Source organism: Festucalex cinctus, chromosome 7 (genome assembly GCF_051991245.1).
Source record: "Festucalex cinctus isolate MCC-2025b chromosome 7, RoL_Fcin_1.0, whole genome shotgun sequence".
Taxonomy (NCBI): domain Eukaryota; kingdom Metazoa; phylum Chordata; class Actinopteri; order Syngnathiformes; family Syngnathidae; genus Festucalex; species Festucalex cinctus.
The window spans coordinates 11,627,252-11,647,417 of record NC_135417.1 but is presented as its reverse complement, the minus strand read 5'-3'; the positions used below and the strand labels follow the sequence as shown (position 1 = coordinate 11,647,417).

General features: G+C 37.4%; 1 protein-coding gene across 1 annotated transcript; it reads right to left on the bottom strand.

The window, feature by feature from the left end:
- Window positions 1–3,302: 3,302 nt before the first annotated feature.
- Window positions 3,303–18,413, bottom strand: LOC144021838 (lysophosphatidylcholine acyltransferase 1). The gene is made up of 14 exons (XM_077526030.1): window positions 17,971–18,413; window positions 16,205–16,344; window positions 15,598–15,812; window positions 13,597–13,709; window positions 12,784–12,844; window positions 12,511–12,569; window positions 11,455–11,489; window positions 11,249–11,303; window positions 11,032–11,114; window positions 9,695–9,820; window positions 9,364–9,517; window positions 9,091–9,189; window positions 8,091–8,232; window positions 3,303–7,394 (listed from the first exon to the last, which is right to left on the bottom strand). Exons 1-14 carry the CDS (start codon window positions 18,094–18,096, stop codon window positions 7,159–7,161), a joined length of 1,644 nt encoding a protein of 547 aa, XP_077382156.1. The 5' UTR covers window positions 18,097–18,413; the 3' UTR covers window positions 3,303–7,158.
- Window positions 18,414–20,166: the final 1,753 nt, after the last annotated feature.

The following is a 20,166-nucleotide window of genomic DNA, read 5'->3' as shown; positions in this document are numbered from 1 at the left end:
ATAAAAATAGTAGAATGAGAAGTCTTTGGAATTTATCACTTGACTTTAACTTTAACTCAGGGGTGTCAAACTCACGTTAGCTCAGGGGCCGCATTGGAGGAAAATTATATTACCAAGTGGGCCGCATCGGTAAAATAACGGTATATAACTTTTGCCGTCAATTATACGCAGATTTTCGCTATTTGTGTGCCTGCCCTAAATTCTAAGTTCTGGATGTGTTAAATCGACCTGTTTTGCATATATATTGTTCCCAGAATGCATTGCGTGGCGCAGTTAATGACGTTATAAGTTGTCATATCTATTTGTGTTTCCAGTAATTGAATTTGTGTCATATTTAACACATTTATCAGACTGTGATTAAAATAATAATAATAATAATAATTAAACAAACTTTAACTTTAAGTTGTGTGTAAAATAATGACATCCAGGACGATTCCCCGTATAAGTTGCATATATATATTGATATATTTTGATTGTGGCCGGCTGATTAATTAGTCTGACATTACATTTTAAAATTATTTTTTTTAACTTTACAAAAATCGTCTCGCGGGCCGGATTAAACCCCTTTGCGGGCCCGATCCGGCCCGCGGGCCATATGTTTGACACCCCTGCCTTAAATAATAACTGCCCAGTTAGTATTCATTGAATTCATGAGCCCCCCCCACTGGGTTTCTCAGTAGGAAATCCCGAAATGTGTGTTTTGGTACAATGTTCCGTTTCGAAATAATGGCAGTGGCCTCAATAGACGAGGAATGTGTCCCCATTCCTTACATTTGTCTTTCTCCACATTTTGCACACCTCTGGATTGTGTATCAAGCATGTTAGGATAGACCAGTGCTTCTCAATTATTTTCTGTCATGCCCCCCCTAGTAAGAAAAAAACATCTCGTTAAATCCTTAAATCCTTAATTAAACTATAAACATTTTTTTGACCGACCTTGCCAAACCATATTATACGGAAAAAATAAAATGACATAAAATCAATAAATAATAATGCATTCAAACTGATCGCCAACATTAACTCAGAAGCACAATATAAAAAAAAAAAAAAAAAAACAGAACAAAAAAACCTGCAAAACAAAAATATAAAATAATTTGTGATTTATTTTTTTATTATTTATTTTTTTTGCCCTGTGCAAAGCGCGCATGCTCAGTGCAAACAAAACCCCGACACCACCGAGCGAATGCTCCCTGCGCACACTCCCTGCCAATAATGAGCGCCACTGCCCCCTAATGTAGTGGAGGTGCAATTGCACTTTATTCTAGGACAGTAAAAAATAAATATAAAAAAAGCATGTTCCCCGAGGTCAAATGCGGCTCCCTTGATGGAGCCTCGTGCCCCCGCCCCACTATTTGAGAAGCACTGGGGTAGACGGAACAACCGCATGGAGAGTTTATGTCAGCAACTAAATATTTGTTGTTTAATACAGTAGTCACCTACCAATTGTTTTGGAAGTAAGCCTTGGCTACATTTTGGCTGCAAATGAATGTTATTGCATTCTCTGCTAAAATTTGAAAACTCTTACAACCTGCCATTCTTATTTCTCTTGCTCTGCTTCACCTCATGTCTTGCTCTTTTCCTTCTCCTCTGCCCTTCCTCTCTCTGGGTCACAGCTGTTGCATTTATGAAAACAAGCCACTCGATTATAGTTGTCTGAACCGTTGGGGAGGGGAAAAAAAAAACAAAAAAAACCTCATACGCCCACCATGGCTTCCATCGACCCAATGATTTCTGATATGAAGCCTGAGGCTTGACGGATGATTGTACTTTGAGGGCGTGCGTGTGCTTCGGTGGCTGTTTAGTGGCTGATTAATCATTGTGATTGGCTCGCAAGCAACAGGCTGTCACTCTGAACGTAAAGATCATAAATCTGTCCGCGGGGGAGCTAGATGGCTGATTGTGTTATTTGGTGCCCTCGGTCTTGTTATGGTTTAACCAGAAATGGGCGAGGTCAAGGTGTCGGAACTGACTGCTGGTCAAGTAAAAATATTTGTAGTCGGCAAACTGTGTCGTAGTTCCACACACCAATTCCGATGAAGTTGGGTCGACGTAAATAAAAACAGAATTATTTGCAAATCCTTTTAAGCCTATTTCCAATTGATTTAAACAAGTGAACAGTTTGAGCAAATAGTGCGAGTCAGTTGCAAGTATTTCGTAGGGGATTTCATCATCAACTGTCCATAATAACTTTCCTGCCGCCCATTTCTCATGAGTCTGAGCTCATCTGAAATGGGCTTGGCACAAAAGTGCCGTGGTCTGACGAGTCCGCAACTGTCAGTGACAAGTTCAAAAGCCAGCATCGGTTGATGGCGTGTTAGTGCTGAATCATCCAAGCAATATTTTTTTTCAGGGATGTTCATGCTTATTTCAGCAAGACAATGCAATTTTGCACCATTTACAACACTGTGGCTTTGTAATAAAAGTAGGTACTTGCCTGCAGTCCAGACCTGATTTCCATTGAAAATGTGTAGCACATCATGAAGTGCAAAATCTGACAACGGAGAACCCCAGATTGTTGAGAAACTGAGAAAAAAACTGAGAAACTGTTGTATATCAAGCAAGAATGGGAAAGAATTACCCCTAAAAAGTTTCGACAATTAGTATTCTGAGGAAAGGTGACGTAAGATGCATGTAAACATGATCCTGTCCCACCTTTTTTTTTTTTTTTTTTAAACTCCCAGCACTTTAAAACATCCACTGTTTTCTTAACTCATTTGCTCCCATTAATGTGTAAATACGTTTTTTTTTAATGTTCTAAGTGTCCCAAAGACGTATTTATAATGTTTTTTTTTGTTTTTTTTTTATGCTAGAGCATACAGAAGGCTTTGACGCAGCCTCTCAATTGGAAAGAACGGTTGCAGAAATGGTAGTTATTACACAAACGGCCAGCAGGTGGCAGCAGAGCAAAGGAGATCAACCAGGGCCATCTAGAAAAGAAAAGCTCAATTACTTAGAATTTTGAATAGATTTGTGAAAACTGATGAAACTTAGCTCTCTTCTAATGCTAATTGCTGCAAAACGGAAACAAATAGAAACATACTTTTTCTTCCCGATGAAAGAAGAGACTATAATCTTTCTTTTGGTAGGTTCCATGCTTTTATAGCAATTGAACACAATATTCTGTGGGCCTTGCAAAATCAGTCAAAATCCAATAAAACAGCCGGGAGCGAACGGGACCACTTCAGTGAAAATGGCGGCGAGTGAATGAGTTAAGATGGAACTCAGTGAAAACAGCGGAGGCCCCAGAATTGACCCCTGTGGAACGCCATACATAGCCTACATGCCAATTCGTATCGTACATATTTGTCCAACCACTTTTTTTATTTTATTTTTTTTATTAGAGTCACATTAACAAGTTACATCATAGCAGTCCTTTATAGACAAATGCAAAGTGGCTTGCAATGATGACTCTTCATCAAAACGCATTTCTAAAACAAAACGAGTATAGGAAAAAAAAAAAGAAGAGGTGAAATAAAGCTACAGAGGAAACAGTTGTTTTTAGTCCACGAGCAAAGAACCATCAGAAAGACAATATCGCTCTGACGAGTACACAACATCTTTCTTCTTCGGCTCAATGATGGGACAAACTGTTCAGCAAGCAGCACAAATACAAAGTTATTCAGAGGGTACAGCAAGATGAAAAATGCAGTAATAAAACTGTAAATGTATACAGGTGTAAATTTAGTGTTGTTCCAATACCTGTATCGGGAGGCCCTGATACTGCATTAAAACAGTGGTCCGTCTCGGCATCGGCAAGTACTAACAAGTAACCGATACCGATAATTTACCGATACCGTAAATTTACGTAATTTTTGTGTGCAGCATCTTGTGCCTCGCTTGTGCACGACATTCACTGATGTGTTCACTGCATACTTGGGCTGCACAATATATCGAAAAATTATCGATATCGCGATATTGGCCCATGCAATATGCACATCGCAAAGACATGCAATAAGTTTCATATGGAATTTTATGCTTTTATCTGAATTTGACCAGTCAGGCGCAAACTAAAATGTTCGCCATCATCCAATACTTGAACATTATCGAGAGGTAATTACAATTATTTAACTAAAAATATTGAATGTGTTTATTTTGGTGCATGAAAAAAAAACTAATTCTTTCATTAGATGATAAAAATGTGATTTATTTCGGTACATGTTAAATATCGCAATAATATCGATATCGCATTTTTTTCCAATATCGTGCAGCCCTACTGCATACCAAACAAAAAGATATCCAATTGGCCCTTGAATGCTCTGAACCAATGGTAGGGAAGCTTTTTCATGTTGGAAAAAAGCAAAAAAACAAACAAAACAAAAAAACAGTACCGGTACGGTATCATGCAAAACTGGTTATCGGAATCGATATTGGGGGCCAAAAAACGGTATTGGAACAACACTAGTGTAAATACTGACATAACATACTCAATAATAGCATTCTTTTGACATCAAAAGTATGTTTTCTTTTTTTTTATAAAATAAATAAAAGCTCAAAGGGGTAATTAATGTAAATTCAAACATTCAAACCTTGCCATTGTTTTTCAGTCATATTTCACAGTCACGTCTCCCTCCTCCTCCTCCTCCTCCTCCTCCTCCTCTCGACATCCAAAATATTGTTTACTTCACATTGACATGGAAAATTGCGTAATTAAACACCCGTTAAACGTGAAATACATTTTCCACTGTGCGGCGCAAGCATTTCTTATTCATTCAAATCTGTTTCCAAGTTTGCAAAGTCATTTCATTCTCATGCTGTAAAATGTTCAACAATCCCAAAGACAAAGCGTAAAGTCGGTCTAAAAAGTTGCATTTCAGGTATGCAAATTACCCAAACTTGGCCTAAAATACGGGGGGGGGGGGGGGGGGGGATTGGTGCACCTTCAATGTCACCTACAATGGAGAACACTGTGATACTAAACAGAGTTAACATGCTTTATATGTGAACTTTCTTCTTTACGACAAAGGAAACTAAAGTGCGAGAACAAACGCAAACGTATTCTGAAAGGAATAAAACATGAACGGAAAGCAATACGAAATGTTTTGTGATTCGGTATCAACATTGCAATTTGAATACGCGTACTTTATGGAGTCGTGTCTTGTGGCCCGTCATGCGGCGCGAACATCACCTCAAGGCCGGACACGTTTGTACACTCACAGCAAGTCTAAAGTACGTCGAAAGTTCAACAAAGGGTTACGTCGAAAAGATAAAAACGTTAAAAAAAAAAAAAAAAAAAAATCAGTTTGCTTGGAGTTGCTTTTGATTGTGACAAGATTGTCTTATACATTCTCTTATCAAGCATAACATTTATATTCAAGGCTATCGGTTTCCCTACTAAAACTGCATTTAGGTCGGAAGCAGTCAACGAGCATTTAAGAGGAATAAAATAACTGGACTTTCGACTGGTTGAAAAATACAGCATTAAATTGTAATACAGGAAGAAGAAAAAAATAAAACAATGTGGCTCTTTTTTTCTTTTTTTTTCATCAACAATATGCAGACCACAGATCGTAATCAGGGAGGTAAAAAATAAAATAATTCATTCGTAATAGGTACCGGTATATCAAAGATTCTGAAAATGCCCTGCATTTGGAATATTCAAAATACATAACAGAACTTTGCGAAAGGTTTAAAAAAAAAAAAAAAAAAAAAAAAAAAAAAAAAAAAACAAGTGGAATATTGCTTTACTAAAAAGACATGAAAGACATGCAAGCATGGTCTTCAGACAGCGTTAGAATTATTTAAAAAAAATTAAATAAAAAAAAAAGAAGAAAAAAAAAAGGGGGTAATCTCTCTTTCAAAAGTGGTGCTAATATAATTTTTAAACGGAAAAAGAAAATGAGATAAATACAAAATTTGCCTCCATTTTTGGGCAGTGATCAAAATTAATTTCATTGCATCATGTTTTCACGCTGGGTCCACATTTAGCCTTCTGACTGAGAATTTATACAAAAATAAGACCCTTCAGCATATTATTATTATTATTATTATTATTATTTTATTACTTCCCAAGTGACTGAAGCTGTGTATGCTCTGAATTGAGTCGGAATGGTCAAAATGTTCGGCAATGTAAGGCAGAAAGGGAATTTGGAATGACACGTCTTTATAAAAATCTACCTAAACCACCGAAAACAAAATGTGCTTTCAAACAGCCACGCCTGAAGCCCCTCCCCTTCCACGTTTTAAAGCCATTACACCACCAACTGATAGGGACAGTACAGACTTAACAGGTGATATCAACACCAAACACATTATTTTTTTTTTTGGTCCGCGTTGTGTCATTTCATCAATGAAAAGACAAAACAAAACGAAAGTAGGCAGAACCGTACTGCATGATGTCATACGAGGAAAAGACGTGCACAAAAGCCAAAGTAAAAATGATGACATCATACAAGTTTGTCATTTGTGTTACTGAACCCTGAGCTAAATCAAAAATATTGTATAAATATAATATTTAAACAAGCTCATAGCAAAAAAATCTAACCAGCTCAAGACACCCGAGTTCACCTCAAATGTGGCTTGAAGCAACAAAAAAAAAAAACAAAACAAAAAAAAAAAAAAACGCTTCAAGTGGTACAATTGTCACTGGTCGACTCGGGTGGACCTTTTTTTTTTTTTATGTAAAATACTCCTCAATACTGCACAAAATGCTCACGTTTCTACACACTCTAGCCAAAAGGCAGCTACCATAAAAAAAAAAAGGTGGGAAAAAATATATAAATTTGAAACTCATTATTTTCCCAAAATGTGTTCCTTTTCATTGTCAAGGCTTGATTTCCTCTTGCTATAAACATGCACAGACTATTTAAAAAATGCAGCTACGAAAAAAAAAAAAAAAAAAAACATTGCCCCGACCTTTAATAAGTGCCCTTCAAGTATTTATGCATTGTATTTGAAATAGCCGAAGTTGGTCTTCTGACAACCCTTGCTACAAAAAACAGAAGTAAAACTGCTATCATGTAGAACGCTACTAAAGAAAACTGTTTGAACGCAATACTAGCAAAAATAAAAAAAAATAAAAAGTAAGGTAAACATATCTTCCCTTTCAGTTTAAAAAAAAAAAAAAAAAAATGCAACCATCTACACCAAGCATGCGCCACCTAACGACCTCTCACCAGGAGAGACGTTTGTTGCTCAACAACAACCACCTTACCGCTTTTTTCAATTGTGTTTCTTGAGTCCACGTGTTGTTGTGCCGTCGTGATCATTGGGGCTGAAATCGGCGCAGATGCCGTTCGTGATTTTGCCGCTGGCAGTGTCACGCGCGCTGTGGAAAGAATTTGGTCTTGAATTTGGTTGTTGGTGTTGGCAGGTGCCGCTGAGGAGGCCTGCGTTTTCCGGGTACAGGTATTCCTCTGCAAAGTCCGGGTGCTCTTGCAAAAAGCTTGTGAAATTCTCTGTGAACACCACAAGAGGGCGACATGACTTAAAAAAAACAAAACAAAAAACAAAAAACAAAAAAAAAAAACAGTCAAAATTGTTTTAACTCATTTGCTCCCAAGGACGTATTTATACGTTGTTTGTTTTTGGCAGCAGAACAAAGGAGATCAACCAGAGCCATCTAGAAAAAAAGCGAAATTACTTTTTAAATTTTGAATAGATTAGTGAAAACTGATGAAACTTAGCTCTCTTCTAATGCTAATTGCTGCAAAACGGAAACAGATAGAAACATACTTTTTTTCCCTGATGAAAGAAGAGACTTTAATCTTTCTTTTGATAGGTCCCATGCTTTTATAGCAATAGAACACAATATTCTGTGGGCCTTGCAAAATTAGTCAAAATCCAGTAAAACAGCCGGGAGCGAACGGGATTGCGAAATGTGAAAATAGCGGCGAGTGAATGAGTTAATAATAAAGAATTTTGTTGTTCTGTACTCCTGTGCTGTGCAATAAAATACATTTCATTCTTCAGTCATTCATTTATTCACTCTAGTTAGTGCTGAAAAGACAGAAATAACCACAATAATAATAACAAAGGCTTAGAAATGCTTTACTTCTAATTCATAAGTTGCTTATACTTTGAAAGCCAAATTCAGCTAAAATGTTCTATTGTGTTTCATAAATTTAAAGAAAAAAAATTGTTTTTTTTCTCACCAAATGTGATCTTTCCTGTGTCTTCGCCGTCAATGGCAGCAAACAAGAAGGTTACACTGAGGTGAGCCACTCCCAGAGCGGTCTTCAGAATAATTGCCAATTCTGTCTCTGTGATAGCGCCATCCTCCTCGGCCTCAAACATCTGAAAAGTGACATCACAGCATATATACTATTAGTTGGATGTCATCAAGTGCTGTTGTCACCTCCTTGACTTTGCTCTATGGTTCTGAGACTAAGTGGGGAGACGGTGATTATGTCCCTATTAACTCATTTGCTCCCAATAACATGTAAATATTTTTTTTTATGTTGTAAGTGTCCCAAAGACGTATTTATACGTTTTTTTGTTTTTTTTTCTGCTAGAGCATACAGAAGGTTTGATGCAGCCTCTCAACTGCAAAGAATGGTTGCAGAAATTGTAGTTATTACACAAACGGCCAGCGGGTGGCAGCAGAGCAAAGGAGATCAACCAGGGCCATGTAGAAAAAAAAACTAAATTACTTACAATTTTAAATAGATTTGTGAAAACTGATGAAACATATCTCTCTTCTAATGCTAATTGCTGCAAAACGGATACAGATAGAAACATACTTTTTTTTTTCCCGATGAAAGAAGAGACTATAATCTTTCTTTTGGTAGGTTCCGTGCTTTTATAGCAATAGAACACAATATTCTGTGGGCTTTGCAAAATCAGTCAAAATCTAGTAAAACAGCCGGGATTGCTTCTGTGAAAATGGCTGCGAGTGAATGAGTAAGCAGTTTATTAAGAATACATTTGAATTCAAATCATGTATTCTGAAAATCTAAATTATAGCGCATATTCAGCTTTACAATTAATGAAATAGCTGTTCAATGTAGATAGTTTAGAGCTTACATGCAACTGCAACAAGACCTTATTTTTCATGATCAATCTTAAAACATTAACTCAGTTTAATTTGATTTTTTTTCTTCTTTACATGACAAAGCTACAAAATAAATATTAAAGATTAAAACACAACTTTACCTTGAAGGCCAATTTCAGCGTTTCCAGACTTTTAGAAGGTCTGCATACAACAGATAAGGCTATCACATACTCTCTGATATCCACGCAATTATCTTCATGCTGGAAAAAAGAAGTAAGAGCAGCCCGAATAAAAAAAATCAACAAAAAAAAATCCATGAATTGTTTCAATGACACAAATACTTTGCCATTACCATTACAAATATGACGAAACATTTTTTTTCCCCAACCAAATACACTCTTCAAACTTTATAGCTTAAGACGGAGAATGCTGACCTCATCAAAAAGGGAAAACGTGTCTCGTAACATATCTGAAACGGGCGCATCCAAGAAGTGAGCAAAGTCATCCAAGGACATCTTCTGCCCTTCCAGTTTCCTGCATCTGTTTGCATAATCCTGAAGCACCTTTTCGGGGTTCTGGGGTTTAAGCCTGTGACGGGAAATTGAATTATCACGAATAGTGTGCTCAGTGATAATAAGGAAACTTTAGTTCACGAGTCAGATAGCCGAAGAACTTCCTTTCATACACCTCATAGACTCCTTTGAGTTCTGCTTCAAAATGATTAACCACAACGACGACGCCTACGGTGAGGTTTGATCGACTTACCCTAGTCTCCTGACGAGTTTGGAAAACTCCAACAGGCACGTGTCAACTGGCAGCCTCAACAGACCTTCCGCCATGGCGAGCTGGCAGTCCTCAAATGAATAATCTGTGATGGGGACCCCAAGGGCTCTGTGTCCGGGAAGACAATGGCATCTCTTTAGTGTATGGACACACATTGCATACCTTATGAATTACAAAGAAAAACGCTGTCAAATGCAAAGTTAAGCATAATATGACGCTCCCACAAATGCACACATTACAGACTAATATGAAAGGTCAATGCTAAGTGCATAAGCTAAAAATTGTTTGAATTTCCAGCCACACAAAATATTTAGAGACAATAAAAGAGTTTGTTGCTGTGCGCAGTGCGGATTTAAGAAATAAAACCTCTTGATTACATAAAAAAAAAAAAAAGGAAAAGGAAACTAATTTGTTGGTTATACAGCAAAATGCATTTAGCATTAGGGATGTAACGATAAGCGCAATATCGTGCTATCGTGATATTAAAACTGCCACAATATATCGTCGTCGTGTCACGATATTAAAAGCAGCGCATCTGTTCAAAAAGTCGGGTTGATTTCCATTTGTGCAGTTCTAGCTCCCTCTGGTGGCTAGTTTTTTAGTGCAATTTAATTTTCATTAGGGATGTTATGGCCCTTCTATGTTTCAAATCTACGCTAATTGTCAGATGAAGGGGAATGTAATATGCCTGTGAAGCAAGTCAGTATGCGGAGGAACTCAATGTGTGTGTGCATTAGTAACATAACATTGTAACCATTATCGACCGGTTACAACATAATAATAACAAAATAATAATAACAGAACCTTGCTGTTATGTACAAAAGCACAATATTGTGCTTTTTTTTTAGTATGAGTTCTTTTTTCTTTTTTTTACAACAGTGTGACCTTTTTTTTAATATCACCAACCTCCCCACAATATTGTGATAATTATCGTATCGTGACCTTCATATCGTGATATCGTATTGTGACGTTTGGATATCGTTACGTCCCTCTTTAGTATAAATATTGTTTACCCAAAATACACGATTATGCTGTAGAATTTTCAGGAGGATGGATGGATGGATGGATGGATACTCGAATAATAATTCAATCGCTGCAGCCCTGCATTCAACCTCCCTGTTATATTTACTAATGAAGTAATTAGTAAAATATTAGTAAGATGCTCACCAAATGAAGTAATTCATTAGCAAAATTACTCCATAAAAAGGACAAAAAAATAAAAATATTTCGAGCCATGCAATGTACTACATGTAGCGTTTGAATCATATTGTATTTGTTTACGCAACCAAAAAAAAAAAAAAAAACATTTCAAAACTTACTTGGCCATGACATGCCTCACATTGATAGCAAAGAGAGCAGGGTTCCTTTTCTCTTCCTCGGAGGGAGTGTAGATGGGAAGGAACTGCAGAAAGATACATCACTTCAGAAATGATTAGGGTAATTTGCCACGATTCAAAACTCACCCTTTATTATCCCATCTGAGATCGTTGTACAGCATTATTTCATGAACTATGAGACGTACACAAATACACTTACCTCTATTTCAAAGACATTGTGTAGCTGGCATAGCGTCAGCCACAAGATCTTGAACCTGTACAGAAAAATAAATAAGTAAATAAACAATGCAGGAAAAGTGACACAAAAGCCTTGGTTTACATGTAGGTGCAGAGTAATTAGCTCAATCATCAAACACAAGTAAACAAACACGAGTATTGGACATGGTGAAAGCAAATAATACTTACGCTCCAGGCCCTTGCCATGTCCACGTGATTGTATCCTTCACAAGACAAAATACACAGGTAAATTAAACAAACGGTATTTTCTGTATAAGAGCATTTTCAGTTGTAGTTTTAAAGTTTGCTGCACAGTTCAATACTGTCAAATGTCGGACACGGATTTTGTCACGACTGCATTTTTAAATAGGTTTAAAATTATGCAAAGAATGCAAGCACACTTCCAAAAGTTGCGCAATAGTCTTCCAGTATGCAATTTACCATGACTGAGTCAATAAAAAAAAAAAAAAAAAATCGAAATGCCCAAAATTAAACTGCTTCTACTCTAATGCTTTGCCCAAAAATGGCCACCAGGTGTCTCCAGAATAACATGTTACACTGAACTCTCAAAGATTGACACAATGTACTCATCAAAGGAGCGTCATCGTTTGACTTAGACTTTTATTTCTTATTATTTTATTTATTTATTTATTTATTTACTGGCAGGACAAACAAAACCAACAATTCCTAATAAGATCCCATTTGTTTATATATACCACCGATTTATCAATGTTTTACCATTATTGTTGTAATATGATCTATTATTGACTGATTTGTTTGTTAGAAGTTGTCATAGTGAACTAAAAGACTGCAAGTCGAAATGTTACGTTAACAACACTAATTGATGTAGATACAATTAAATTCTTATTAATTAACGGTTCATTTTCCTTAATTTTAGCATAAGACCGAAAGATTTATGTATTATGAATCTGACTGATGTTTACTGGAGTATAGATTCATATACAGTGCATCCGGGAAGTATTCATAGTGCTTCACTTTTTTCCCCCTCCCACATTTGTTGTTATAGCCTCATTTAAAAATGGTATTTATTTTCTCCTCAAAATACTATACACAACACCCTCTTTTTTTTTTGTTTATCTTTGCAAATGTAATAAAAATTAAACAAAAAAAACTAAGAAATCACTTGTACAAAAGTTTCTTTCCTGATGGAATGAATAGTGTGTTTGTTAAAACAAAATTGTTCATCACTCGTGCTTACATAATCATGATTTAAAGACTCCTTACCAGTTTATTTGGGTATCTCATCACAACCGGCTGCACTGGTACTGCTGGGATGAAGGCCCCTACAAAACCAAAATGAATACACTTCAAAGGTTGTTTTTTTTTTTATTACAAACCAACAACATTCAAATTGTAAATATAATTGAAAAAAACACGGTGGACCTCCGTTAATACTATGGTTTTAAAAAGAAAAAGAAAAATTGTTGACAGAATCTGTGCTTAGACGTAAATACATCTGAAACGAGTTATGAAAAAGAAAAACGATGACCGGCTTACCTGGCTTGAAGGTGATTAGGCAGGATCTATTTGTGCAGGTTCCCTCTGGAAAAATCATTATCTGCATGGGGAAAAAAAAAATGCAGACAGCATAAAAAATAAGTAAGTAAATAAATAAATAAATAAATAATATTCCCCTTCACATGTTTATAAGAAAACAAAGGATGACAACAGAAAACTATTTAATCAGGACACAGAACCTCAAATGAAATCTTACTTTTAACTCTGACCGCCAAAAACGTTTAGTAAAAATGCAATATATGCCGCCATAAACGGTAAATGACGTCAACTACATTTTCTTTTCTTTTTTTATCAATGGGCAGTGCAACGTCTAAGTGCAGTGCTGCCTGGTTAATGGGTTGTGGAATCAAAAACACTAACTATGGCAGCATTGTATCTCTTTTCAATGGGCTGCTGGTGTATGCAAAATGACGAAATCTGATTAAATAGAACGTTTTTAAGGATGACGTATGAAAGTTTTTTTTTTTTTGATAACGTGTGGCAGTAAAAGAGTTAAACATAGATGTACCACTTTTGCATGACTGTTAGGTTACTGTATTTTAAAATATAACTTGATGACTGTAAAATTAATGTTTGTACTGGCTTTGACTCTAGAACCCATTATTCCAAATTATAATCTCAATGGAAATGATTTTTTTTTTGTTTTTTGTTTTATAACAAATCAGTCAAACAGCATCAGTGAACGGATTGTGTTCAACTTTCGAGTTTCCATTGATGAGCTAAGGATGCTCGGCCTAAAAACATATCAACAGTGATCATAAATGAACGCCTTTTGGAGGCACCTTCCTTTACCTGTGGCCATTCCCCTCCAGAGTGGGCTCGCCGTTTGATCTCCTCCACGGTCTTCTTTCTTGAGTTCTGGTCTGATCGTGATACAAACACTGGCCTGATGTACTTTATCAACGCTGCGGGAAAAGACAGAGACACAGGTGAGAGTACAAAAAAAACTAAATACACCTCTTAACTCATTCACTCGCCGCCATTTTCACATTTCGCAATCCCGTTCGCTCCCGGCTGTTTTACTGGATTTTGACTGATTTTGCAAGGCCCACAGAATATTGTGTTCAATTGCTATAAAAGCATGAAACCTATCCAAAGAAAGAATAAAATCTCTTCTTTCATCAGGAAAAAAAAGTATGTTTCTATCTGTTTCCGTTTTGCAGCAATTAGCATTAGAAGAGAGCTAAGTTTCATCAGTTTTCACATATCTATTTAAAATAAAACTAAGTAATTTAGCTTTTTTTCTAGATGGCCCTGGTTGATCTCCTTTGCTCTGCTGCCACCTGCTGGCCGTTATGTAATAACTTTTGTGTAATAACTACCGTTTCTGCAACCGTTCTTTGCAGTTGAGAGGCTGCATCAAAGCCTTCTGTATGCTCTAGCATAAACCAGCCCCCCCCCCCCCCCCCCCCAAAAAAAACGGATAAATACGTCTTTGGGACACTTAAAACATAATTAAAAAAAATGTATTTACACGTTGTTGGGAGCAAATGAGTCAATCACTTTGACAATAGTGAGAGTCGAAGAAAATCGACTGGCATTTTTACGACGCATGATTTTAAGCACTGTTGTCAGAAAGTGCTGTATTAGTTCAGTAGATTAATAAATTTAACGTGGGACAAAAACTTTGTTTTCATCATGCACAAAACCCGTACCACAACCGTACCAACGTGGCCCAAAAACCGAGACACATACCAAATTGTGGGTTACCTGTACAGCTGCACCCCTAACATATAATTTGTGCCCCACTTTTGAGAGCTTTACCCGCAAAAGGGAAAAACGTACACAAATTTATAGGGGGAACCGTAACATGATATAAATTGCTCCTAAAAGAAGCACAACAAGGGATGAGAAGTGAGGTCATGCAAATAATTTAATTGGTTCCAACCGTGAGCTAATGGAAAGTGATTACGACTACAACACCTTAGAGACACTTTGCACACGGCACTGTGGTGCGGCTGATCACGTCTTAATGCCTTATTCTGGATTCAACTTGCTGAGTTTGAGCAAAGGGTTCTGTTTCTTTCATCCCCTAAATCTGACAAGCAGACCAAACTCACGTTGATTACTTTTTATTCCCCCTTCATCTTTGTGATGAATTGTGGAAATGTCAGTACCGGCGGAGGAAGTTCACAAGTACACGATTACAAAGAGACTAGCGTAATAAGTATGTTCTTTGAGATCAGTCTTATCAAGACCGTACTTTGATTTTTTTTAAGTTATTTATTAACACATTCATTGCCAGACCAGCAAAAATTGCATCATTCGACGTCTTTTTCCGTCAATGGCAGTGAATGAGTTAAACGGTAAAAATCAATGAAGCAATTATAAATTGAAAAACTGCTAACAGTCACAAGGCCAATAGTGACCCCTGTGTGCCACTATTAGAGATACACCTCTCCACTGAGAAGCAGCTGAATCCCAACTTGACATTCTGAACCACAACAAGAACAAATCGGTAGTAAACTGACCACACTTAAGAACCGTTAATTTAATGTGATGTTTTCACAAATTGGACCTTGACACTAAGCAACAAGTGGATGAAACTATTTTTATTTCTGAAACTGAATTATTAGCTGCAAATTTGTGTCTTTGCGTAGCTAGAAATGTTTAATCCACCCTCTTTTTATTTTTTTTTATTTTTTAACAACATTGAAAAATTATTTTCAGTATTGGCCGCGGGCCGCCAAAAAAAATGTATGGCGGGCCGCAAATGGCCCCCGGGCCGTAGTTTGGACACCACTGCTCTACAGTATATGTTTCAAATGATAAAAATCAGTGACAGCGACTCACTTCCCCACAAGGGTATGTCCTTGCTCTCGGCTTTCATGACGATCGAGGCCATTGTCATGGTGACTGGGATGGCGTCAAAGTAAGACGAGTGGGGTGCCAGAGTGAGAATCGGCGCTTCGGCAGGCAACGCCCTCTGCCCTTTAACAGTCATCCAATGGAAGCCGCCCGCAAACCACATGACCCGCATGATGATCTTCAAAATGATGTCGACCAGTCTGAAACCAAGAGAATTCAGGTTAGCAGTAATTGACACACGTAGACAAAATGTACGGAACCGTCATCAACAAGTACAGCAATACAAGTACAACACAACACTAATGTACAAACATTCAAATATGTGTTCATGAAAATGACAAAAATGACACATGTAAATCTCTAATAGGATACACCGCTAGTATGTGGGCGTCAAAGGGTGCAAAATAAAAAATCTGCATTAATTCAACTATAATGAGATTGTAAAAATTTGGGTCGGATGAGAATTGATGAGGTAACTCGGCATGATTTCTCTCAATGACGAAAACATTTTTGCGGTCGTGCCATTACAAAATGTCAAAATCCGCTTGTGTGAACAGGACTTCAAAACATTCATTCTCAACAGGGCGCCCACCTCCTCCAGAGGCACTGGGGTTCAACAGCAGTCTCAGAGCGTCCCGCTGAGGCCAGGAATGCAAAAGGCCAAGCCAGCAGCATCATAAAAGCAGCTATGAGTAGACGGATAGGGAATAGCGTGACCGTCATAACTGCCATCTGTAAACAATGAGAGAGAAAAGAAAAAGTATGGATAAATAAAACACAACCAATGCATTCAACATTCAAGGTTTAATCGTGGTAAAAGTGGACAGTGGAAGACCATTGGATTGGCGCAGCCATACTGGAAAAGCGCCGACCAAAGTTACAAGCATAGTTGTCAAAAGAACAACAAATAACCCATTTGAGTTGATTGGGGAATTGCTCAAGAATAGCGACCAGCACTTGTGAAACATAACGGAACATGACAGCTACACGATACTGTAAAAAACGTGCAATATGGGTATTGAATAACGTCATATTGATATTACTGCAATCTTTAACGTACCTCCCAAAAAAAAAAAAAAAAGACATCTTATGAACTTAATATAAGAAATGATTTTTTTATTTGGCAAAATAAGCAGACCCGTACTATGGATTGTTACAATTGTGACTTTGGATAGTTGTATTTTGTTTTGTGGGGTTTATTTTGATTTCAAAATGTTGACTATAACAATGTGCCTGGTTTGTATGCTAGTCACACGCAAAAACTATTTTGTTCCCTACGATTTCTTGACAACGGCCTGCCCTGGAGGTTACGGTTCGGGTTTAGGCTGGTACTGTCGAAACAACCTATGCTATATGAGGGATATGGTTAGGCAGGGAATCCCGAAAGCTGGCGTGTGAAAACTTCGTGAAAAAGACATCGAAGGAACCACGCCCAGCACCAGCGATTGACCAATCAGAGCCATTCACGGCAAAATAGCGCTTAGCAGGAATAATTGCCGGTCACGGCAAAATATCTAAAGCACTGCCATAATTTACCATGTGAAGTTATTTAGTGTTAGTAATGACCCCAAAATAGTGTTTTAATAGTGTTCTATTGGATGGCGATGAGTTTTTAAGGTTGCATCTGATTGGTCAGTCACAATTCTACACAATTCTCACAATGCTACGTCATCAAATCAAAGTTCACAAGGAAGATTCCAGAATGGATCGCACTAATAACTTTTCTACTGCTTTCTGAAAACTTAGCAGTTCGTGCAACGTGACATTTGACATATCATCTTTTCCCTATGAACCTAAATGTACTTAAACGTGTTGAATGGGATGTGCGGAAGCAACAAAGTGGGAATAACGAAATAACGGTCTACTGCAGCTTTATAAAGCGATATTCTCTAAAGTAAATTATCGATCATGCGCTGGGTTCATCTCTTAATATAACAAAAACTAACTATTGTGTTTCAGGTCAACAAAACAGTTTAAAAGCAACAAGCTAGGTCCATCATTGGTGGCTGGCCATCCTTAAATCGTGATTTTTTTTCCCCCATGCTTTAAATATTCCTTGAACTAGCTTGTTTTGTGTGTGTTTTTTTAGCCACTTCTCTACAGCACAATGCTAACAAAGCATCATTCAAATGGTGCATTTATTGACATTATTTGAAAGCTGGCAAAGAAGTCAGATGAGAGAATGCTGCACCATTTAAGCAGCTAATGTTAGCCACCTGGTAAACACAGCTGACTGGCATACATGCAGGGAAAAAAAAAGCAAAGAAAACAAACGTCATTGATAGTATAGTGACAGCCTTGCCGCATTATTTACCACAAACAATGATACGTTGATACAAATGCGTGCATGCACGTTACCTTTGCTTTTTCCATAGGGGTGAATTTCAAGACATGTACAAAAGGGTTTCTGAACGGAGGCGCTTGGTCCACCTTCTTCTCATCACCCGCCATCGCACATTGTTGTCTCTGGGTCCGTAACCTCATCCCGACAACAAGTATTTGTCGGGGTTACTCTTATCTATTAAAACACAAACGTGCTAATGATTCAAAACAAGAGTTCTTTCCACGCGCAACGCAGTTTTCGCCCAATCGTTATCGTGCTCGGCGGCTAATTACGGCGACAGTGCGTGCTTATTAACGTTATCTCCCCTTATCGGGCACCATGGAGGGATAATGGTTAGCTCAAGGATTAGTCGGGGGGTTATTTGAAGTCGTCTTTATCTTTACGCCGAGACGCCTTCTCGCAAAACTGATCCGCTAGCTCGGGATGCTAACGGAGCCACGATTCCGCTGCCCTGTCATGGCGCATGCGCACAAAAAGCGTCCAACCACAATAAGGATGGAAACAACATAAATACTGTGATACTATATTCGATAATCAAGTTAAAAAATATTTGTGCTCGTTCATTTATGTGTATTAAATCACAAATATAATAAATTTACCGATATATGGTATGGTATTTCTTATTTGATGTCCAGTGCACCGTAGTCTGTTATAATACCGCTCAGTTTTTTTGTTTTTTGTTTTTTTTTGTAAAGACATTTTTGGCTCCATGCACGTTAATTAATTTTACAATCCACAAAGTTTAAAAATTAAATTTACGAGTGATATGAATGTATTTATTTGGTTTGCGATGGTGCGTTTATGTAAATAACCGGATATGGGAGGCAATAAAGAGCGTCATCCAGTTTTTGTCATTTTAATTTACGTCACAGGAAGCACAATGTAAACATAGAATGTAATGGGGGTTTTTTCTCTCTCTTTCTGCATGTCAACGATGGACCAGTCGGCCACAGATTCGACATGCACAAACATTTGTAACTAATCCTTTGCTTCCCTCTGGTGGCAATAACCTCTCTTTACATAAAGTACCGTAACACAGGCAGACAGTGATAAAGGAGGAAGTGCATCCCCTTGTGGTAAGAACATGATTTACATCTCTATTACACTATCTATCTATCTATCTATCTATCTATCTATCTATCTATCTATCTATCTATCTATCTATCTATCTATCTATCTATCTATCTATCTATCTATCTATCTATCTATCTGTCTGTCTGTCCAGCTCTACTGTAGCCCTCAAGCTAAAGGCATAAGTGTAAAAAAAAAATAAATAAATAAATAAATAAAAATAAAGTACAATACTGAATAACTTTAGCATCTCATCAAAACAAGGGCCCCAATGGTTTGTGGATTTTGTGGCTAATTTACCTCACCATCATCGCACATTTTGCTGTAATTGCAAGTACATCAAGAACCGACTCGTCAACAAACGCAAAGCGCAAAGACTACTACTCCCTTTTCATTTTTTTTGTCGAGCATGCAGTCAAAGTGCGCCGTAGGCTGACGTATGAGGTAGTGACATTTGCATTTGACAGGAATCACATCAGACATGCTTAATACTGCAGCGGATGGAGTGATGGGGGGGGGGCATAAAAGCTTTCCTACATTGCGCCCGGACCCTTCCTCCCCTTCCCCTTCCCTTCAATCTCATAGCCGAGGTGCTTAAATTAAAAAGGAAGAAATGCAATTTAAAGACATGGGGTAAACAATCACCAAACACTTGTTTCTGGGTGAGACACAATTTGCTGGTGCCTTGTCCAATTTCTTATGGCCTGGAGGGCTGCTACTGCACTTTAACACCTGGTTGTACGCCTCTGATTAAAATTGTAATGTCAGCGTTGAATCAATCCATATGACATTTTCGAAATACACAAGTATCGGGACATTTTCTACATACAGCATTTTTTTTTTTTTACATTTTATTTTATTATTGTTTTCATTCAGTAACAGCAAGGTGACTCACTGTGTGTTTGACGATCATGCCTTCCAACTGTTTTGTGGGGGGAAGTTTCAATATCCCAGACAAGTATAAATATGTCACTATCATTGTTGTATAGTGTTTATGCCAAAGCTGCATGTCGGTACTCTGCAGAGAACCTCTAATAGCGCAATTAACAATTTTAGTTTTCGGTTTGGAGGCCATTTTAGTAGATTGACCAATAATGTGTTGTTGTTGTTTTTTGTTTTTTTTCCCCTTTAACCTGAAA

Coding starts and splice junctions, on each gene's coding strand:
- LOC144021838 (XM_077526030.1), bottom strand. CDS start 18,096: ATGAGGTTACGGACCCAGAGACAACAATGTGCGATGGCGGGTGATGAG. Junction 8,233..9,090: donor CGCTGAAATTGGCCTTCAAG/GTAAAGTTGTGT, acceptor GTCACTTTTCAG/ATGTTTGAGGCCGAGGAGGA. Junction 7,395..8,090: donor CACAGGAAAGATCACATTTG/GTGAGAAAAAAA, acceptor TGGTGTTCACAG/AGAATTTCACAAGCTTTTTG.